Source organism: Schistocerca americana, chromosome 8 (assembly GCF_021461395.2).
Source record: "Schistocerca americana isolate TAMUIC-IGC-003095 chromosome 8, iqSchAmer2.1, whole genome shotgun sequence".
Taxonomy (NCBI): Eukaryota; Metazoa; Arthropoda; class Insecta; order Orthoptera; family Acrididae; genus Schistocerca; species Schistocerca americana.
Genome location: NC_060126.1, coordinates 153652201 through 153676591, shown reverse-complemented (window position 1 = coordinate 153676591; position 24391 = coordinate 153652201). Strand labels below are relative to the sequence as shown.

Sequence of the window (24391 nt, the reverse complement as noted above, 5' to 3'; positions counted from 1 at the left end):
ACCCACTACTTAACCTAAATTGTCCTAAGGACAAATATACACACCCATGCCCGAGGGAGGACTCGAACCTCCACCGGGATCAGCAGCACAGTCCACAACTGCAGCGCCTGAGACCGCTCGGCTAAACCCGCACGGCAGCCAAACTCAGCTTAACTTCATGCTCAAATAGGATGGAGTGATTGTTGTTGCCAGAAGTAGCTGATCTGTATACTTAAGTTTGCACCCCTCAAAATTTAATCAAGCATTCATCTTACAATGCTGCACATTCACAATAAGCTGAATGTTTTTGTTTTTAAGCTTCCTTGTTTTTCAGTATTATGACCAGCAGTGTAAATAAGCAAGTGAATGAGTAAATGTAATATACATTCACACAGTGTCACTGGCACGGCTGCGACTTTTCTCGACACGTCATGTGACAGGAGGCGGAGCGAATGCTCAAGCGCGTGTGGCCACAGCTGACGCGACTGCGACAGGAGCGTCTGCTGCACATGCGCGCCGAGAACGAGATGGAGAGCGCCAAGCGACAGGTCGCCGAGCTGGAGGCGTTCGGGCTTAATCGCTCTGTGGCAGCCTACGAACAGCTGGCGGCCGACGGCGTCAAGCTGGCGGAACACGTGCAGGAGCGCACGGAACAACTGACAGCGCTGCGCAACGCCGCCGACAGGGACCTGCAGCAGGCGGCGCACCTGCGCGAGACGCTCCAGGGCGCCCACTATTCCGTGCTCGAAGCACGGCGCAATGATGTGCGCGCCTCTATGTTCCTGCAGAAGGTACGTACACTCACCGCAGTAGCATGGCAGTCTCCGAAGCTGAGCCACCTGTGTCTCTTCATTGTGCTTTATTTTCCCCTTCATCCATTTATTTACATCATTTTTTTGGCTAAAGTAAGTTTTGGTCTGTTTTAAATTCTATTCACACTGTCTTCTGTATTTGTACCGCCTTAAAGAATCTCTACTGTTTATAGCGTTAAGGGTACACTGCGCAAAATAATTACATAAGCTCCAGTATGTGCTTTAGAGACAATGCTGTAGCAAATCTGATATGTTTGGGTCGTCAGGTACCTTTTTGGGAGAGCCCCCTGGTAAACCAAGGATGACACTTCTGATGCCTGAACTGCTACCTTCCTACACATGCCGAGGGGTAGCTGGCCTTCTTCTTGGGGCATTAGAACTCCCAGCATCAGCTGCAGGGGCGGATCCAGTGGTGGCGTGACCGATCTTTTTTTTCAAAACGGCTCTGAGCACTATGCGACTTAACTTCTGAGGTCATCAGTCGCCTAGAACTTAGAACTAATTAAACCTAACTAACCTAAGGACATCACACACATCCATGCCCGAGGCAGGATTCGAACCTGCGACCGTAGCAGTCCCGCAGTTCCGGACTGAGCGCCTAGAACCGCTAGACCACCGCGGCCGGCTCTTTTTTTTCCGACTGTTTTAGGGGCTGATTTCGTCGGCCTATCTAGTATGTCTTACTTGAAGTCTAAGATGTAAACAATGGCACGCACTTTCATGTAACAATTCAAAAAGAGACCTTGAAGCCTCTTCCATTTAGTGAATAAACTACAGAAGAAACAACTATACTTACCAATAAAATGATAATATTCGCTGAGGCATGAGCGATCTGTGTCCCTCTTTTAGCACTTTCCCTGCAGTGCGTATGTAAGATTTTGTTTCCAGTGGCAGTTTGCAAAGAGATGGTGTTGATAATTAAGCGATGAACACCGAAGGAATACTTAAAAATATTCTCATTAGTTGCAAATAGTGAGATCCTTAGGACAGTCCCTTTTATTCTGCAATTGCACGTTTTCGATCTGGATGAACGCTTCTCCCCCATTTTGGCTTTCTTTTCACTTTTGATGCGGAATGTGAACAAACATTAATTAGCCAAATGTAATAATGTACACGAAAATAACGTCTGTGGATTCATTCACAATCCATTCTCTCATACAGTAAGAATATAAATGTTACGGTCAGCAGATTCAAACAGATACTGACGTAATTAACAATATAAGATGATTTCCTGAACACAGTCAAATACCCTATTATAACTTTTCGCAGTCGTTTCGTCATTGCTGCGTATAAACACATGCGCGAATCCGATGGCAACATTCTGTCATATGAAAGCAATTGGTGAACTGATTTCGAAGATTTAAGAATGGAAACGAACATTAGCATTTTATAGATTATTTTACATTAGCAGACAAAAGTGGTTCAAATGGCTCTGAGCACTATGGGACTTAACATCTTAGGTCATCAGTCCCCTAGAACTTAGAACTACTTAAACCTAACTAACCTAAGGACATCACACACATCCATGCCCGAGAAAGGATTCGAACCTGCGGCCGTAGCGGTCACGCGGTTCCAGACTGAAGCGCCTAGAACCGCACGGCCACAACGGCCGGCCATTAGCAGACAAACACGGAGTTTTTCAAGTGCACGTCTCGTATTTGAAGAATATTTTTTAGGTAATGCAGTAAGTTATTTCATTAAACACACTTAACACATAGCGATACACAATTAAACTAAAAGCAGAATATATATATATATATATATATATATATATATATATATATATATATATGTGTGTGTGTGTGTGTGTGTGTGTGTGTGTGTTTGTGTGTGTGCGTATATAGAGTATTAATGCTTTTATTTGGAAAAGATGTTTTGGAAGGCAGGTACCAAAAAATTTGTCCCCCCCTGACCGAGATCCTGGATTCGCCCCTGACCAGCTGTGATCCAAGATGGCCTTCTCAGTGACTGGGTGGCGCCCCTGGGGAAAGCCCTTGATTAGAGTAGGCAGCATCATTGAATAATTATGGATACAAATCGTTCAAGAATTCCACAAACCACCAATCAAAACATTCTCGCATGTACATGTTGTAGTACAAGCTTGTACAGCTTATGGCAGTTTGATTCTGTAGATATAAAGTAATATTCACCAGAGAGTAAAGGTTTCAAATATATTATAGTGATCAATGATACACTTCCGAAATTTATTTGGATGTTACCAGTAAAAGCGAAAATTGAGGAGGCAGTTGCACAGGTGATGGATCAGCTGTTGCTGATGTTGATGAATCACTGTTCTGTAAACCTTCAAATCCACCACCGCGTTGAGTTTTATAAAAGGTGTTTCAGGGTGTTAATGGAGGGATATGGAATGCACCAGTACTCGACATTCTTCCACATGAAAGTAAGTATTGCCGAACGTTTGAAAAAATGGTTCAAATGGCTCTGAGCACTATGGGACTCAACTTCTGGGGTCATTAGTCCCCTAGACCTTAGAACTAGTTAAACCTCACTAACCTCAGAACATCACACACATCCATGCCCGAGGCAGGATTCGAACCTGCGACTGTAGCAGTCTCGTGGTTCCAGACTGCAGCGCCAAGAACCGCACGGCCACTTCAGCCGGCGAACGTTTGAACAAAATGATAAAAAGCTATATGTGGATACATTTTAATCTTCGAGCATCGCACGAAAGTCTGGAACATTGCAACACAACTGCATACAGAACAATGAAAATAAAGCCAATTGACATTAAAGATAATGAGCATATAAATATAGTCCACAACTGTATTAAAACGTTGGATTCAAGCATACAGATGTTTAATGCAGGTGGTGTAGCACGTATTTCAAAATATAAAAGGAAATTCGAGAAACTGTACCTAGATAACTGGTCCACTGAGATATTTACAATTTACTAAATTGAATAAACATACCCGAGAAATTTCATCTTAAAGGATGGTGGGGGTCATGAACTAGTTGAAGTTTATTTTACAGAGGATTTACAGAGAACTCAGTTTCAGATATGTTTCTCATAGAGTAGATCATAAAGTGCGGGGGGGGGGGGGGGAGGACGAGGCATTAGTCAAAGGGTTAGCTTCACTTGACTGCATAACAGCTGGGCTTATAATAACGCCAAAGCCCACCAACCACGCAGTGCTCTAGCGTGCGGTCGGCCGCGGTGGCCGAGTGGTTCGAAGCGCTTCATTCCGGAACCCCACTGCTGCTACGGTCGCAGGTTCGAATCCTGCCTCGGGCATGGATGTGTGTGATGTCCGTAGGTTAGTTAGCTTTAAGTTGTTCTACGTTCTAGGTGACTGATGACCTCAGATGTCAAGTCCCATAGTGATCAGAGCCATTTGAACCATTTTTCTAGCGTGCGTGCTGGATAGCACACTGTACGTGGTGGTGTAAGTACTCTAGACAACTGAGCTGTAGGAGTATAAATTGCTACTTATAACTACTGTGGTCAGGAAAGAAAGACGGAAAATAGACTAGTGCATGATGGTAAGCATATCAATCTGTAGGACAAAGCTTGCAAAGAACAGAATATAGCGTATACTGCAAATGAAGGTTTTGCAGACTACACTGAAAATCGAAATGATCTGATAAAGGTAAGCAAACACATGCATAAAAACATTGGTGTAGGGTAACACATTGCTGCATTTGCATTTGATAAAATAGTATGTGCTGAACTTAAATTGTGTTTCAGAGTAATTTTCTGACAAATGTGGAGGCGTTAAAGAAAGAAGACAGCCAGTCAGTTGCAAATAAAGGTTTATTGGAATCCCTGACACAGGTTTCAACAATTTTAAAATTGTCTTCTTCATATGGTACAATGAATCATGTTACATCACATGCTGAAGTATATTGAATAAAGTCAAATGGCTGCCATCATAGAAGTCATTTATCTTACGAACACGATCACAAACCATGACTTAAGAAAGCAGCACCATAGTACACTCCTGGAAATGGAAAAAAGAACACATCGACACCGGTGTGTTAGACCCACCATACTTGCTCCGGACACTGCGAGAGGGCTGTACAAGCAATGATCACACGCACGGCACGGCGGACACACCAGGAACCGCGGTGTTGGCCGTCGAATGGAGCTAGCTGCGCAGCATTTGTGCACCGCCGCCGTCAGTGTCAGCCAGTTTGCCGTGGCATACGGAGCTCCATCGCAGTCTTTAACACTGGTAGCATGCCGCGACAGCGTGGACGTGAACCGTATGTGCAGTTGACGGACTTTGAGCGAGGGCGTATAGTGGGCATGCGGGAGGCCGGGTGGACGTACCGCCGAATTGCTCAACACGTGGGGCGTGAGGTCTCCACAGTACATCGATGTTGTCGCCAGTGGTCGGCGGAAGGTGCACGTGCCCGTCGACCTGGGACCGGACCGCAGCGACTCACGGATGCACGCCAAGACCGTAGGATCCTACGCAGTGCCGTAGGGGACCGCACCGCCACTTCCCAGCAAATTAGGGACGCTGTTGGTCCTGGGGTATCGGCGAGGACCATTCGCAACCGTCTCCATGAAGCTGGGCTACGGTCCCGCACACCGTTAGGCCGTCTTCCGCTCACGCCCCAACATCGTGCAGCCCGCCTCCAGTGGTGTCGCGACAGGCGTGAATGGAGGGACGAATGGAGACGTGTCGTCTTCAGCGATGAGAGTCGCTTCTGCCTTGGTGCCAATGATGGTCGTATGCGTGTTTGGCGCCGTGCAGGTGAGCGCCACAATCAGGACTGCATACGACCGAGGCACACAGGGCCAACACTCGGCATCATGGTGTGGGGAGCGATATCCTGCACTGGCCGTACACCACTGGTGATCGTCGAGGGGACACTGAATAGTGCACGGTACATCCAAACCGTCATCGAACCCATCGTTCTACCATTCCTAGACCGGCAAGGGAACTTGCTGTTCCAACAGGACAATGCACGTCCGCATGTATCCCGTGCCACCCAACGTGCTCTAGAAGGTGTAAGTCAACTACCCTGGCCAGCAAGATCTCCGGATCTGTCCCCCATTGAGCATGTTTGGGACTGGATGAAGCGTCGTCTCACGCGGTCTGCACGTCCAGCACGAACGCTGGTCCAACTGAGGCGCCAGGTGGAAATGGCATGGCAAGCCGTTCCACAGGACTACATCCAGCATCTGTACGATCGTCTCCATGGGAGAATAGCAGCCTGCATTGCTGCGAAAGGTGGATATACACTGTACTAGTGCCGACATTGTGCATGCTCTGTTGCCTGTGTCTATGTGTCTGTGGTTCTGTCAGTGTGATCATGTGATGTATCTGACCCCAGGAATGTGTCAATAAAGTTTCCCCTTCCTGGGACAATGAATTCACGGTGTTCTTATTTCAATTTCCAGGAGTGTATAATAGGTATAATCTCAACTTTATCCTGATGCCACATGTCCTTGACTTCCTCAGCCAGTTGGGTGTATTTTTCAATTTTTTCTCCTGTTATCTTCTGTATATTTGTTGTATTGGGTATGGATATTTCGATTAGTTGTGTTAATTTCTTCTTTTTATTGGTGAGTATGATGTCAGGTTTGTTATGTGATGTTGTTTTATCTGTTATAATGGTTATGTTCCAGTATAATTTGTATTCATCATTCTCCAGTACATTTCTCGGTGCATACTTGTATGTGAGAACGTGTTGTTTTATTAGTTTATGTTGTATGGCAAGTTGTTGATGTATCATTTTTGCTACATTGTCATGTCTTCTGGTATATTCTGTATTTACTAGTATTGTACATCCACTTGTGATGAGATCTACTGTTTCTATTTGTTGTTTGCAAAGTCTGCATTTATCTGTTGTGGTACTGGGATCTTTAATAATATGCTTGCTGTAATATCTGGTGTTTATGGTTTGATCCTGTATTGCAGTCATGAATCATTCCGTCTCGCTGTATATATTGCCTTTTCTTAGCCATGTGTTGGATGCGTCTTGATCGATGTGTGGCTGTGTAGATGATAGGGGTGCTTGCCATGTAGTGTTTTCTTTTTCCAATTTACTTTCTTCGTATCTGTTGATGTTATGTGCTCTAAAGGGTTGTAGAAGTGGTTATGAAATTGCAATGGTGTAGCCGATGTATTTATATGAGTGATTGCTTTGTGTACTTTGCTAGTTTCTGCTCGTTCTATAAAGAATTTTCTTACATTGTCTACCGGTCCATAATGTAGGTTTTTTATGTCGATAAATTCCCCTCCTCCTTCCTTTCTGCTTAATGTGAATCTTTCTGTTGCTGAATGTATGTGATGTATTCTATATTTGTGACATTGTGATCGTGTAAGTGTATTGAGTGTTCTAAATAATTTAGTTAGATGAGAATGTGTTGAGGTGAACTTCTTTAGCCAGAAATTTGCTATTTTATCTTTTCCAGGGGCTTTCCAATTTTGCGTAGAATTAATTGCTCGGAAGACTTCATGTTACAAAATTAGCACTTCAGGCATTTGTGGTATCACCTTGTATGTTTCTGTTTCTGCTTGTATCCACTGTACATGTCTGTTATGTTATACTGTATTTGACCATATGTTGCTCCAGAGGTGTTCCACGTCTGTTATTTTTGGTGGATTGTCTATTTTAATGTGTGTGTTATCTATTGTCTGGTAAAATTTCTTTTGTTTGGTGTTGAATGTTTGATTTTGTTTCCTTCTATTTTCACTTTTTTTGTATCTGCTAGGTCGTTTGGTCAATGCTTGTAATTTCTGCTTCTTTTCGTCCAATTGCTCTATCGCTTCTTGTTGTGAGATTTTACCTAACCTTTCTCGTTTTGTGTTTGATATTTCATTTCTTATAAATTGTGTTAGCTGTCCAATGTCTTTTCTCAGTTTTTCTATTCTGATCCGTAGCCTGTGTTGCCATGCTGGTTTTGTGGGTTTCTTCTGTGTGTTGGTTGGTTCTGATCTCTGCCTAGTGTGTATATTTAGTGTAGTGAGTGCTCCTATATAAACCAGTAGTTGTAACTCTTCCATAGTTGTGTTTTCATTTAATTTGTTGTGTATGATTGTGTTGATAGTTTTTATTGTTGTTTCGACTTGTCGGTTATTTGGTGGTCTATGCAAGAATGGTCTAATGTCTGTGTTTGTGACTTTGTATTCTATATATGTCAGCTGGAATTTTTCTTCTATATCTAACATATGTGTCACTTCATGTTGTATTTGTGCTTGTTCTGGTGGCTGTCTTAAGATTTCGTTTTCCTCTGATTGTTTAATTGATGCGTGTTGTTCTTTGTTTGTTTGCTCTGGGATGTTTGAGCCCATTACTGTATTTTCTTCTTCTTCTGATTGCACATTATTTTGTTCCAGTATTTGTTGTACTTGTTGTTCGATGTTTTCTAATTCTGACTGGGGCATCCTGTTATTTTTGATTACTACATGGATCTGATCAGCTAGTCGTTGTTCTGTTAAAAATTTTAATTCTGGGTATCTGGTAATAAATGTTGTGTATACTTGTGATCTGTAACCAGCTGTGTTGGTTCCTAAGTTTGTTGCATGCTAATAACAGAACATGAGGTGTCTGTTAACTTCATCTGACCATCTCATCCTCTGTCTTTGTTTTCCTTGTAGAGTGGTTGCAGGAAGCATATCTTGCAAAACACCTCTATTTGGATTTAAATCATTTTCCGTGTGGCTAGTAGTGTCGTTATCATTGTGGACGGGCATAGGGTTCAAGCGTCGTACCCGACCATGACAGCGCTTGTCCGAGGCTTCATTAGTTCTGTCCTGAACCAATTAATCACGCTAAAAGGGGGTTAGACCTATTAGTGATTTGTTCTTTTCATCGCCTTTTACGACTGGCAGAACATACCGGAGGCCTATTCTTTTCCCGGGCCTCCACGGGGTTTCTTATTATTATTATTATTAGTATTATTACTATTATTATTATAGTGATATCTCCTCGAATCCCACGGGTCCTGTTCCTCATTTGGGTTCCTGTTCCTCAATGGTGGCATGGCTTTCCTAGAATGTCAGTTCTAGCTATTTAGTTAACTGTCCACAGTAACTAGGGATTCACTCGCATTGAAGTAGTGGCGTAGGTCATGAACGTAGAATTTCTCAGCTGGGACTTCCCTGAAGAATATGTCTTCCTTAACTCTGATTTGTCCCAGTGGGCAAGATAGTAAGTTCAAAAAATGGCTCTGAGCACTATGGGGCTCAACTGCTGTGGTCATAAGTCCCCTAGAACTTAGAACTACTTAAACCTAACTAACCTAAGGACATCACACACATCCATGCCCGAGGCAGGATTCGAACCTGCGACCGTAGCGGTCGTGCGGTTACAGACGGTAGCGCCTTTAACTGCTCGGCCACTCCGGCCGGCCTAATAGTAAGTCATTTACTGCGATAGTAGTGCATACGACTAACAAATGTAGTACCATGGTTTATAGGTTTTGGGAGCTTGTCCTTTTTATTTAATATTTTATAAATTTTGTACTTCCTCTGTTCATCCAACATTTGGAAAGAGATTCTATTAAACACATGTTGTGAAACATCGATATCTATCGTAACCCAAATTAGCTTTCCTGTACTTGCTGGTTACCCTTGTCTTGCGAAACGACATTTAGTGTACTTGTAGACAGTTTATTTGGTGGCACCTTAGCAACTGGTGTACATGGTGAAGCAGAAGCATTTGCAGTCATCGCGAACGAATCCCCGTTGAGTTCAATTGTTTGTTGCCAAACGTCGATTTTAGCATGATGCCTAACCAGAAACACTAATGCGAGTATTCCAGAAAATCCCTGTCCCATAGTCGGCAACACCTCCATTTTCTCCTGAAACCACGTGTCTCCTGCTCTGAACGTGATCTGTTTTTCCCCTCCGAAACTATTCTGTTATCTCCTGTTACGCGCAGTCTGTATCTTGGCGTTTTCATTCTACTCTTGTCCACGAGGTCCAGACTCACAATCGACACTTGTGCCAAAATATCTACGAAAGACTTATACTTCTTCTTATTTATCCAAGCTGTCAAGCAACAACCCGTCTGTGCGTACGTTTTTTACACTACTGCGATTTATTGGGGATGCATCCCGACGGGAGGGACATTGCCGTTGGCGTTTACTTGTCTTATTTGCTAGATATACAATCTCAGGTCTGTACTGTTGACATTATACATACATTAAAAAGTTTTGCATCACCCTGGTCCCCAGACCTCTTGAAGATATACGTTGACTGTGGATATTGCATCACTGACACAGTCCTTTCACTGTTCAGACATATCACTAAACCAGCCCAAAGATGTAAACAACGATTGATGAGCAGCGCCTATTAGATGGAGGGGGTCCGACAGCCCATCAGTTCCAGCCATTCTACCAGGAAGGGGGTACACAGTGTTGCCTGTACTTCAACCATGCGTAGACGGTCAATACCGCGATTCGTTCGCGTCCGAATTGTTACTTTGTGCCAGGAAGGGCTCTCAACAAGGGAAGTGTCCAGGCTTCTGGAAGTGGACCAAAGTGATGTTGCTCGGACATGGAGGATATACAGGGAGACAGGAACTGTCGATGACATGTCTCGCTCAGGCGGAATATGGCTCGGTGGAACCATGACAACAACGCCACCATGTTCAGTAATGCTTTTTGGGCAGCAACAGGACGTCGTGTTACGACTCAAACTGTGCGCTACAGGCTGCATGACATGCAACTTCACTCCCGACGTCCATGGCGAGGTCGATCTTCGCAACCACGACACCATGCAACGCGGTACAGACGGGCCCAACAGCATGCCGAATGGACCGCTGAGGACTGGCATCACATTCTCTTCACCGACGACTGTCGCATGTGCCTTCAATCAGACAATCGTCTGAAACATGTTTGGAGGCAACCCGGTCACGCTGAAAGCATTAGACACACTGTCCAGCGAGTGCAGCAAGTTGGAGGTTCCCTGCTGTTTTGGGGTGGCATTATGTGGGGCCGACGTACGCCGCTGGTGGTCATGGAAGGCGCCGTAACTGCTGTACGATACATGAATGCCATACTCTGACCGATAGTGCAACCACATCGGCAGCATATTGGGGTGGCATTCATGGACGGCAATTCGCGCCCTCATCGTGCACATCCTGTGAATGACTTCCTTCAGGATAACGACATCGCTTGACTAGAGTGGCCAGCATGTTCTCCAGACATGAACCCTATCGAACATGCCTGGAATAGATTGAAAAAGGGTTTTTATGGACGACGTGACCCAGCAACCACTCTGAGGGATCTACGCCGAATCGCCGTTGAGGAGTGGGACAATCTGGACCAACAGTGCCTTGATGAACTTTTGGATAGTATGCCATGATCAATACAGGCACGTAACAATGCAAGAGGACGTGCTACTGGGTATTAGAGGTACCGGTGTGTACAGTAAGCTGGACCACCACCTCTGAAGGCCTCGCTGTACGGTGGTACAACATTGCTATGTATGGTTTTCATGAGCAATAAAAAGGGCGGAAATGAGGTTCAAGTTGATCTCTATTCCAATTTTCTGCACAGGTCCCGGAACTCTCGGATTCGAGGTGATGCAAACCTTTTTTGATGTGTGTAACATTGTCATTCGTGACGTTGTTTCTTTAAGTGCCCCTGCTGACCACGACGGCAACATCCTCTATATATCTGAACTTTTCCCGTCCTGTACGCTTAGTTGCACTATCCACTTTTTGTAAATGTGTAGCAATGAGGAATACCATTACTAAATCCTCAGAATGTTCCATTCGCATCCTTCGTGAAAAATCTGGTTGGAACCCTCTGAATAATACATCAGACGCTCTATTTACCGTTTCTTTGAGCAAGACGCCGTCCCCATGTGGCTTGCGCGTCAACTCGTAAGTCTGTGTATTAGTTTTGCCTATTATGTCAGAAAACGATTTCTGTGTTTCATTCGCCTTTTGTGTTAATCTGTTGAGTTCCTGCATAAAAAACCGTCTAGTGTTCTGTTTTCTGTACCTCTGATGCAAACCTTCTGCTAACTTACATGTGTGGATACTTTATTCAGCACTTCGTAACACGAGAGGTAGCTCTTTCCCTTGCCTGTGATGCGTAACAAGGCCATCCGCAAGCATGTTTTGTCTGACCAGCTACTTAAAGCGGCTGTGGATAATACATCGCCTATAAATGCAGTTACTTCCTCTGTTGTTTTCCCGGGCAAGGGAGTAACTAGATTTGCGGTTGAAGAAACAGTGAATGACGAAGAGGCACTTATTACCGTTTCAGTCTCACACAAACCCCATTGAGGGTGATGTTCTGTCAATAATGATTGTATTAGATGCGTTAACTTTTAGGTAAGTGTTTTCTGCTGTTCATTATCCTCCAAGAATTTAGAAACCAGCTCCGTAAGAGCGCCTGTAGCCTAGCTAGTACTAGCTGCCAGTGTTTGTGCAATTCCTCTTTAATACAAATCAACTAGTATTACTTCTGACAACAAACAGTTGCAAAAATAAAACAATTATATTTCATACCTACGTCTAACCATTAACCAACGACACTCTGAAGAATCGTCTATCATGTCACCGTATTTTCTACAAGTAGTACATGCTACTGCTTCTCTCGTTAAATTTCGCTAAGTATCAGAACCGTATACTTTGCCGACGGCTACCCTCGAACAGAGCTAAATCTGCAGGTTCACTCAGTCTATACAATGTCACTTCAAAGACTAAGTGCTAACCTGGACAAAGCAAAGTAAACAATTTTTCTTTTGAGAACCAGTATCAAAGTTTCTGTTTGAAAAAAAAAAAAGGCTCTGAGCACTATGGGACTCAGCATCTGAGGTCATCAGTCCCCTAGAACTTAGAACTACTTAAACCTAACCAACCTAAGGACATCACACACATCCATGCCCGAGGCAGTATTCGAACCTGCGACAGTAGCAGTCGCGCGGTTCCAGACTGAAGCGCCTAGAACCGCTCTGCCACACCTGCCGGCGTTTCTGTTTGATTCACGCTCTGTCACTGTTGCTGATGTTAGAATGCTGGATCGTTGTAGGGCAACCAACTCTGGCAGACGCTGGGTCTTGAGCACTTATGTACAGCAATTTCTAGAGGCTGTCCTCGTTCGGAGTGGAAACCCATACTACTTTGTCAGGATGCAGACCAGGGACCCGTGCGGCGTCGTTAGACGCAATAAAACAATATTCTAAATTGTTTCATTTATTACTGAAAATGCAAGTCGTTGCTGCTTCTTCTCCGCCAGATGGTGGCTACGTAATCCGTAGAAGTACCGGCCGAATTCAATAGCAGACTCATGGTTTCCGAGGACGCCGTATCATCTCGGAGTAGAGTTGGACGACACCCTGATGCGGTGGTTTTGTTGCCCACTAACGAGCTAGGCACATCCCGACGGCATCTCTGCTTGGAGATAGAGGTGATCACAGCACGTGTATTTTGACTCACGCGCGGTTTTAGACAATACTCAATACCTGACAGATCAGTGCCCGCGTTTTCCTCTTAGGCGGACCGCGATGTCAGATGCCGTGTAGTCGTGCCGAAAGCTGATCTGACCCGTCGGTACGGTAGGCCTTCAGACCCGTGTGACGCTGGAGTTTAGGGCAACCTACTTGTGTCGTGGACCTGAGTCTCGTTGGTAGACCCTCGGACTATACATCAGCGCAGGATGCTGTGCTGACGTCAGTACTGGATGCTGGACTGCATCTGCCATGGCTTCGGATCGCTGATCGTCTCGTAGTACAGCGACTGCAAGACCAACACTAGAACAATCTCACACGTGAGATGTCACTACGCCATAAGCTTAAAATCGAGTGCAAATGGCACGAACAGCATCGATCGTAATAATCGAGTGCCAAAAGCTTGTTGGTGGGAAGGGGTGGGGGGGTGGGGGGGGGGGGGGGGTTGGAGGAGTATTTATGTCGCTGAGGATAGGCTCTGCTCTACGACGCCATTAATAGTGATGAATTCATTCTATTCTTCTTGAGTCGTCAGCGGTCTTCCTGAGGCGTGAGCGAATTTATTATACGGTCTATACTGCATACTCAAACTCATTAATATAAGCACTTTGCACGGTAATGAGCAAAATGTTAAGAGTCTAAAATAAGCTTAGGAAGAACCAGTTAAGGTTCAAATGGCTCTGAGCACTATGGGACTTAACTTCTGTGGGCATCAGTACCCTAGAACTTAGAACTACTTAAACCTAACTAACCTAAGGACATCACACACATCCATACCCGAGGCAGGATTCGAACCTGCGACCGTAGCAGTCGCGCGGTTTCGGACTGAGCGCCTTAACCGCGAGACCACCGCGGCCGGCGAACCAATTAAGGAATCGCGAAAAGAAACTAAATAAGTAAATAAGAAACTCACGGAGAACGTGTTAAGCAAAATCAAACGTTACAGAGATGATCCTAGAAATGAGGATGAAAAGAAATTGCCATTTCCAATCTTCCTCCCTTCTGATAGACCAGAGAAAGAGATCAAGTCTAAGCTGCCACCAGGCAATCAAAGCCCCTGCCTAGTTTTCGTTCTATGAAACGATAGGAAACTGTTCGCACATTTCCCCTTCTTAAAGGAAATTCAAAATAATCAACCATACGAGGTGCTATGAACTAAAATTAAATACAGCCAACCACAGCTTGAATTTGAAAATGGCCATTCTACTGAATCACCTGTTTAAACATTTACTGAACATGTGATAAAAGCTTTAAATAATATAGTACCTCCTTTGCGATCTTTTGTGATTTGTCAAGGGCATTTGATTATGTCCCTAATCATAGTTAAGAGTTTTCTGTCTTTATGTAATTGCTAAAATGATTACGTTAGGCTGTTATCGTCATAGGAATAATTTGAAACTTTGGGGTACAGAATTCATTAAGGTAACGTATGTTACATATTTCCGTTCACCGATGCTTTATAGGATAATATTCTGGGATAACTGCTCACTTAGGCAAAAGCGTTCATTGCACAAAAAAGTAGTTGGAATTGTTTGTGGAGTTAACTGTCGTACTTTCCTGGCATCTTTTTAAGCAGATGGTAATATTATGTTAAACATTCTCGGTTTTTCTGCCGCGTCAAGTCGGGGTAAGATCTCGCACTTTCGACTACAGCCTCCATCGTCATCGTCAGGAGCAACTGCTGCTGTGGTGTCCTTACGTAGCCCGTGGACAGCTTCTGATTGGTCGGCCGTTGTGAACATCACATAAAAAATTCCTAGCTGTTCATTGAGAAAGTCAGACGGATTAGAGTTGGTCCAAATGACATTTTAGTCAGTCTGGATGTGGTATCGCTGTTCACAAAAGTTTCTGTGGAGGACGCTTTGAAAATGCTGCCGGATCTTTTTCCTCCTGAAACTATAAAATTGTTCCAGCATGTGATGACGATCACCTACTTCTTGTATGCTAGTAAATTTTGTAAAATGACGGATGTTGTGGCAATGGGCTTTACGTTGTCTCCATCATTGGCTAACTTTTTTATGCAGAATTTTGAGGAACGTGCGTTAAATTCGGCTTCCCCTCCGTCTATCCTTATTTTAACGTTATGTTGACGATACATTTATGGTCTGACTACACGGCGCAGAAGCTTCCGAACAATTCCTGGAACACATGAATAGCAAACATGCGAACATCCGATTCCGATGGTGAAGGAAGAAGGGTTGCCTTTCTTAGACGTTTCAATACAACGACCGGCAGAGGGGCGTCTCGGCCATTCTGTGTACCGCAAGCCGACGCATACCGATTTATATCTTGATGTACAGAGTTTCCATCATCCTGTTCAGAAGAAAGCCGTTTTGGACACGTTGCTGTATAGAGCAAAAACTGTTTCTGACGAGAACAACTTGAAGTCCGAAATTAACCATCTGAAGTCCGTGTTCCGAAAAAATGGCTATGATGCAGCGATGACAAAGGTAGCGTTCTCCAAGAGAAGGAAACGAGCAAATGCTGCACGCTCACAGGTTGAACCTTCGATTGCTGTTCTTCCTTTCTGTGGTGCTATATCCAGCAAAATAGGAAGACTCCTGGGTAGACGGGGTATAAGGGCAAGTTTTCGTCCTCCTAAGAAAACTGTAAGACGTCGTGGTCTCCTGACCTTCATTGCTTACATATTCTGCACTCACAATCATATTCTGCACATCAAGACGCTTCATTCGAACCCAAACTCGATAAGATAAAGTCAATGTTGTCTGAATTCATGTAAACGATATGCAAATAACAAGTAAGCGCACCATGGTTGAAATACTCGAGGCTGGCAGACACACACATTCAAGACACGACGATCGCAGGGGCTTGCTTTTAGTTTAGGAGACGCAAACCACATGGCTGGGGGCTGGTCCCTTCAGAGGGCGACTCAGCCTATCTATGTCGACCAGTGACCGCCCGTAGAGCAGACACCGTTGGCCCGAGTGAAAAGGGGGAACGAACCCGTGTTCAGCTTAAAAGCAAATTCCGCTACATTGTGTGGGAGCGGCCAGCTTACGTATTCTTTACATATAGCACGCAGTTTCAGAGATTTTCACAGGGAGACAGAAAACGCTAAACGCCAATACTACAGGTTTCCAGATTGGTCGCCTTAAACGAAACGTCATTCTCCTGTTTTAGAAGAGCAATGATGATTGTCAGACGATATTTCTGACGCCTTGAGCTGAAGGTGTAATGGAAGAGACCGAAAGATACACCCCTTCACGTCTTGCATGGAGAAGGGCCATTCCGTTGTTGCTCTTGGGGCGAGAACACATAACGAGAGCGTGCGCGCTCGTACATGTACTCAAAGAACGAGGAACAAGTCTCTCCTCAGTACTTCACTGGGAGAGCACCTCTGTCGAGAGCAAGTCGAAGTGCGACTCTACATTGAGTCCTTGTGATTAAGCGTTGTTCACTGTGTTGGCCGACACAGTTATTGTGCGGTGTGAACGGACAGAGTTATAGTTAAACGCCTGCGAGCGAATTTTTGAGTGGCATCGTGGTGGACTGGTTATCTCACCGGGGCACCATGCCAATAGTTGGACTAGGGGCGAATAGGAGTCCTTGACTTCATCAAGGCATAGGGAGAGTTTGATTGACGGAGGTCAATCCAGATAGAACGAGAGTTATCTTATTTGTCAGCAGTGAGCGGCGCAGACAGTAGTCATCGCAGCTTACGGTATTGTACGCTACAGCTATTGCAAGCTCCATATTTCCTCCACAACAGTTCCCTTCACTGCATTTCACACGCGACAGCCTCGACCGTACCTAGCAACATTCTAACGGATAATTATTCAAGTTGAGTAGGCGTGGCTCTCAGCCATTCTGCCAAGTCAATAACAATCTTAAACTTTGTATAGAAATTTCATCAGCGAGTCCTATCCTTGAGAGGTAACTTCACTTTCCGAAAAGAACCAGAATATAACTTGTTCAATTCATAACTAAAAGTGCCATTGTGGTTTCTCAGAATTTTTGAGAAATAAATAACAATTTTCGTTAGTTTTACGTTTTTCTTACACTAACTAGCACTACTCCAGTACCCAAGTATCCCACTAGTTACGTAAGAAATTTTGTGAATTTTTGTGTCATTTCCTTACAGCGGACGACTCCAGAAGATATTTATTGCTGAAAGTTTTTCGGGCATTTCTCTTTAGAACGTTAGGAGCGTCTGTCTGACTTCTGTAGTAGTGTGGGGGTGGAAATTACATCTTGCAAGAGCCACAGGGTAAAGGGTACATCTCAGATTAATCTGTTGCGCAGAATAACAGAATAGCAATCACACGCTCACACCCTGTTAAGGACAGTCTCGGCCGCAGGATCCCTGGAATTTATAATATCCTGTGTGGATGTAGAAGCAATTATATATGTCAGACCATTCGTACAGTTTCCGACTGTTGTGCAGAACACCAACGGCATATTAAAAATAGAGAACTAGAGAATCAGCAAATTGCGGAGGACAGCCTCGTAAAAATCATAAAATGCTGTTTGATGAAACAAAAATTTTGTCCCATGCCGCTACATACTGGGATTCTGTTATTAAGGAGACTGTTGAAATAAGAATGAGGGAGAATAACTTTAACCGTGATAGCGGATATTATCTGAGCGGTGCATGTAAACGAGCGCTCGATGCAGAGAAGCAGCAGAGACATTCCTCAGTGTTTCCGTTCCCATGGAAGCGGAGGAGCCACCAGCGCAGACATTGGCACCGTCTGCGAAAGCAGTACGTAATCGCCGACCAATCAGAAGCCGTCCACAGGCTATGTAAGTGAACCACAGTAACAGTGAAGACAGTCAGTTGATCTTGACGATGGCGATGAAGGCTATCATCGGAAGCTCTAGATTTTATCCCGAATTGACACAACAGGAAAATCGGAATGTTTTACAAGTCAGTACCTTCGCGAAAGACTTCGTTCTTAGATGGGAATATTATCCAGAGCCTTGCATTACACTTGTTGCTTGTGAAATTTGATATCAACAATTTATCTGAATAACAGCAGTACACTCAAATACAGCATTAGTAGGAATTATCATTTAATGAATCTAACTTTGACACAGAAAGGGGTGAAATATGCAGCCACAAAACTGTCTGGCAGTCTACCCACGAGAAAAAAATGTATGACAGATAGCAGAATTGTTTTGAAATGCAGGTTAGAAATAATTCTCGTAAATCACTCCTCCTCTGCCACAGATGAATTCTTGAACAGAAATAAATCGTCGTTTTTACAGAAAAAATCGTTATATGGTCAGCAAGTATAGATACAGAGAAAACATACACACACATTATATATATATATATATATATATATATATATATATATATATATATATATATATATATATATATATATGGATGGAGACAAGAGCGAGAAGAGATGGATGGAGACAAGGTCGAGTAGGGGATGGATATATATATATATATATATATATATGTCGAGGTCGAGTAGGGGATGGACATATATATGTATATCCATCCCCTACTCGACCTTGTCTCCATCCATCTCTTCTCGCTCTTGTCTCCATCCATCTCCTCTGCTTCTTCTCTGCATTTATCTCATCCTTCTCCAAACTCTCTTTGTCCATCTCCACTTCCCCTTTCCATCTCATTCTTCCCACTTTCTTTCTCCATCTCCTTCTCCTCTTCCCTTTCTCCATCTTCTCCACTTCCTCCCTATGTCTATCCTGTCCTCCAGGTTCTCTCTTTCCACCTGACGTCCTCCTCCCCCACAATCCATATTTTACCACCTTCCTCTAGCTGTTCAGCTGTTCCCACCCACACATGTACCTCTGCTAGATATGTCAATGATATCTGCATAACAATCTTCCTTCCCTCTTTCTCTATCCATCTCCTCCTTCTCGATTTCTCTCTCCATCTCACCCTCTTTCTCTCTCTAACCGCCATGCCCTTCTCACCTCTCTTTTTGACTACCATCTCCTCCCCTGTTTTTGTCTACCTCTCTCTCTCCTTTCTCAGTCCACCTTATTCTCCCCCTCTCTCACTATCATTCTCCTCCTCCATCACTCTGCTCAGTTGAGCCCATTCATACATGTAACACTTACCAAATGGGTAGACAAAGCAGGCCGATTCTACTCCAACACCAAATGCCTGCTGGGCAGGGCAGGTCACAGAGCAGGAGCTGGAAGTAGCTTATATGGCAGGGACTGAAACAACACGTTTGTTTTTCGTTTCTCGGCTCCTGTGGGAGCTAGGTGGCTATAAAGCACACAGTGCTGATACTCATGAAGTTCCTGTATGTGTGCCAAATTTGAATATCGAAGATACATTAACTTACAAGTGGGTTTAAACTGCTGATAGTGGAGTTAGTTTTGATCTGTGACTCAATGAAGCTGGACTGAGATCAGTACACCGATCACATTTATTTTGCTTCTATGAGTGTGTTACTTTTCGGAATATACACTCTAAAACAAATAAAAAAAAGCAAAGATGCACCTCGAAGGAATTATCCAAATGGTACGAAAATTAGTAGACGTGATGTACACGTACAGACAAACAAATGATTACAATTTTTAAAAAAAGGGATGATTTATTCAGCAGAAAGAGCTTTACAAATTGAGCAAGTCAGTAATGTGTTTGTTCACCTCTGGCCCCTATGGCAGCAGTTATTCGACTTGGCTTTGATTGGTAGAGTTGTCGAACGTCCTGAGGATATCCTTGCCGACCAAGGTAGGTTTAACCAAGTATGATGACAAGTAGTAGAAATGCGTGCCGAGTGTGAATGGGCATTATCTGAAATGTAAGCCGAGGATGACTTGCCATTAAGGGCACCAAAACAGGAAATAGAATATCGTCAACGTACCGCTGTGTTGTAAGACTTCAGCGGATGAAAATTAAAGGGGTCTCGCTATGAAAAGAAATGGCACCAATTTACGTCCCATTCAGATAATTCCTTCATGTTGCATCTTTTGAGTGCAAGTAGTGATGCGAAACTGATCTGTGACGTAGCGTAGTCCGCCATCGAGATTATGCTGAAAGCATACAGTTCAATTGTGACTTGATAAAGACAATGAATGTGAATGCGAAATGTAAGTTGTGACTTGCTGATCCTTAACGTGAATCGAGATCTAGGTAAAGTTGTGTGATGTCATGAAAAGAATTATAGTTCTCTGTGTGAATGTATTTTAAACACATTGAATTTCGTATAGTGGCTTATGCCCGCCATTATGATAACGTCACGAGTCGAGGCGGCCGGTTGGTATCGGCAGCTACAATAGTTCCTAACTATGGGCATGAATGTACGATTGGATACAGCAGTTACGATCTGCATCTTTGTCAACAGGCCAGACAGGAAGTGCTCAAGACGAAGAGGAGGCGTGACGTGCTGTACAAGGAGAGTTCCAAACTCACACAGCAGATGCAACTGCTCGCATACCCGGAGCTTCTCCGTAACCAAGAGGTGAGTCAAGTAGGGGCAAAAATGTGCTGGCTCTCTACAAGGGTCATATGTGCACTCACGCTTGTGTGTGAATTAGTATTAATATTTTGTGCCTGTTACGTAAATTCGCGAGCATTTCAGTTACATGTACCTCAGTTACATCTATCTCTGTGTTGCTGCTGCCTCGGCGAATCTAATTCTTTAGTGCAGCGCATGACAGTTACGTCATTACACATACTGTCACACTGAAAAGTTGCCGCAAGGTACGATATCTACATCTACATCTACATTTATACTCCGCAAGCCACCCAACGGTGTGTGGCGGAGGGCACTTTACGTGCCACTGTCATTACCTCCCTTTTCTGTTCCAGTTGCGTATGGTTCGCGGGAAGAACAACTGTCTGAAAGCCTCCGTGCGCGCTCGAATCTCTCTAATTTTACATTTGTGATCTCCTCGGGAGGTATAAGTAGGAGGAAGCAATATATTCTATACCTCATCCAGAAACGCACCCTCTCGAAACCTGGCGAGCAAGCTACACCGCGATACAGAGCGCCTCTCTTGCAGAGTCTGCCATTTGAGTTTGCTAAACATTTCCGTAATGCTATCACAGTTACCAAATAACCCTGTGACGAAACGCGCCGCTCTTCTTTGAATCTTCTCTATCTCCTCCGTCAACCCAATCTGGTACGGATCCCACACTGATGAGCAATACTCAAGTCTAGGTCGAACGAGTGTTTTGTAAGTGACCTCCTTTGTTGATGGATTACATTTTCTAAGGACTCTCCCAATGAATCCCAACCTGGTACCCGCCTTACCAACAATTAATTTTATATGATCATTCCACTTCAAATCGTTCCGCACGCATACTCCCAGATATTTTACAGAAGTAACTGCTACCAGTGTTTGTTCCACTATCATATAATCATACAATAAAGGATCCTTCTTTCTATGTATTCGCAGTACATTACATTTGTCTATGTTAAGGGTCAGTTGCCACTCCCTGCACCAAGTGCCTATCCGCTGCAGATCTTCCTGCATTTCGCTACAATTTTCTAATGCTGCAACTTCTCTGTATACTACAGCATCATCCGCGAAGAGCCGCATGGAACTTCCGACACTATCTACTAGGTCATTTATATATATTGTGAAAACCAATGGTCCCATAACACTTCCCTGTGGCACGCCAGAGGTTACCTTAACGTCTGTAGACGTCTCTCCATTGATAACAACATGCTGTGTTCTGTTTGCTAAAAAATCTTCATTCCAGCCACACAGCTGGTCTGATATTCTGTAGGCTCATACTTTGTCTATCAGGCGACAGTGCGGAACTGTATTGAACGCCTTCCGGAATTCAAGGAAAATAGCATCTACCGGGGAGCCTGTATCTAATATTTTCTGGGTCTCATGAACAAATAAAGCGAGTTGGGTCTCACACGATCGCTGTTTCCGGAATCCATGTTGATTCCTACAGAGTAGATTCTGGGTTTCCAAAAACGACATGATACGCGAGCAAAAAAAATGTTCTAAAATTCTACAACAGTGTCACCCAGGACTGGAACAAGTGAATCACATTTCCCACCACGGTTTCAACTACCTCTCGTGAGCCCTGAAGTGAGGAATGTGCTATCCACTATCTGCTTTACTCCTCCCACAATGGTATTCCACTGCCCACCAAATCAGCACAATATCCTTGTCCGGCTCTACTCCACCCCTGCTTCTGATGCCTTGCCTCATGGTTCATATACCTGTAATAGACCTAGATGCAAGACCTGTCCCATACATCTTCCCACCATCACCCACTCCAGTCCACCCACAAGTATCACCTATCCCATTGAAGGCAGGGCTACCTGTGAAATGAGTCAAGTGATCTAAAGGCTAAGCTGCAACCACTATGCTTTGTTCTACGTGAGCATGACAATCAACCATCTGTCTGTTCACATGAATGGCCACCAACAAACTGTGACCAAGAAACAGCTGTATCACACAGTCAATGAGCATGTCGTCCAATACAATGTTCTCCATTTTAATGGCTACTTCACAGCCTGTGCTATCTGGATGCTTCCTACCACCACTAGCTTCTCTGAATTGTGCAAGTTGGAACTCTCCCTGCAATATACCCTACATTCACGTAGCCCTCCCAGCCTCAGCCTTTGCTAGTCCCTGCTTGCTCAGACCGCTCGGCTAATCCCGTGCGATAGTTCATCAATGGCCCTCTCCATGATACCACTGGCAGATCCTCTTTTTCTGGTCGTCTTGTTACATTATCTTCATTATGATGAGCATCGAACGCAGCCCTTCCCGTGGAATTTTCACGATCGTCGAGTGGGTCTTCAGTTTCCTTGAATGTCCTATCGTCGATCTGCGCTTTTGGACTGTACTAGCTCTTCATAGGGAAGAGGTGGACGACGTCTCTGTGATTTTGGCTTTTGGATGAAGGGTCATATTCCTCGGCTTCACATGAGACGTCCGAAAAATGACTGAAGATACGATACGACCCAAAGAAAGTTATTACTTTCCCAATAGTCCCATTTCTGTCATAGGGGTACGAATCCATTCCAAGTCAGTTCATCTATCAGTTCACCTTTTCGCTGTCTCTGACATATTCCCAAAAACTGTGGGAGTTTCCCGAATCCCAGAAGCAAATGTTGTGCCAGTTAACCTTCCCACGTGTGTGGTGGGCTGTTTCGTCAGAGTAAACGACATTTCCTAGACACAGTAGACGGGATTTCGCCTTAACCAGTCCAGCATCTCAATCGCACATTTATGGCTAACGTGTAAATCGTTTCACTTCAATGTCTGCACAAACAGATCGTCGTAAGTGTGCAGGCGAAGTCGTTTATGCAGCATTTTTCAAACTGTAGAGCGGGGAAAGCTTAGCTATTGTGATGGTCTGATGTCTGTTTACACTTCCAGTGGCGAGGAACTTGTCGTACCAACCCTTAATCGACATAATGTTTGACGACTTCTTTTGAAATTCGCGTCTTTGGAGATGAATGGGTGATATCGTTTCCCCAAAACACACCACATACGCCTGGTAGTCATGTAGAACCTGCAATACATAAAAAAGAATTATTTAGAAAAAATCTACAGAAAACTTTATAGGTTGCTTCACATGCTGCCACAAATTACAACCGTCTATGTCTTATACAGGGTGCGGCAGCGTTCATAGTAGGATATTAAAAACGATTACTCTATGGGATCACAAACATGGAAAACATTCCAAATATATTGCAGCTTCGCAGTATGTATCGCTTTACTGTGTAGTGATACAATACAACTGTCAAGCTGCAATGTAAGTGCCACTTTAATATGTATAAACCGCTGAATTTCCTCCATAAGTATGTGTTTTTAGGTAGAGACTAACAGTAAGTGTAAAAAACAAAGACATGTTGCTTATTGTAATGCATAAGTTCGATTCCAATTCTCCAATTGTGGATGAAAAAATTCAATCTTTTTTCAAAATAAAAATGCTCTGTCACGGTATATTGATAATTTTTACTTATGGACCGTCTGACAGCAACTGAATAAAACACAATTTTAGTGCCATACGCGTTTCGCCTTTATTTTCTGAAAGGCATCATCAGTGGCAGGTTGCGTGGACAATTTCTTACATATTACTCTCCTGTTACATTTTTGGTGTTGTTTTTCTTCTTATGAATGCCAATTTGCGGTTTTTCCCCACATTCCAAAGCACTATGAACTGAACGCTTGTTTCAATGCCATTCTTCTTATGAATGCCAATTTGCGGTTTTTCCCCACATTCCAAAGCACTATGAACTGAACGCTTGTTTCAATTCCACTGTGTCTGCTGCTAACAAGTCG

General features: G+C 43.9%; 1 protein-coding gene across 1 annotated transcript in view; it reads left to right on the top strand.

Moving 5' to 3' along the window:
• LOC124545641 (coiled-coil domain-containing protein 96-like) overlaps nucleotides 1-24391 on the top strand; it is a 195007-nt gene that overhangs the window by 149983 nt on the left and 20633 nt on the right. Inside the window, exons 8-9 of the mRNA XM_047124587.1 lie at nucleotides 420-770; nucleotides 20473-20589. Of these exons, the coding sequence (XP_046980543.1) occupies nucleotides 420-770; nucleotides 20473-20589 (468 nt within the window). The remainder of the gene's footprint in view (nucleotides 1-419; nucleotides 771-20472; nucleotides 20590-24391) is intronic.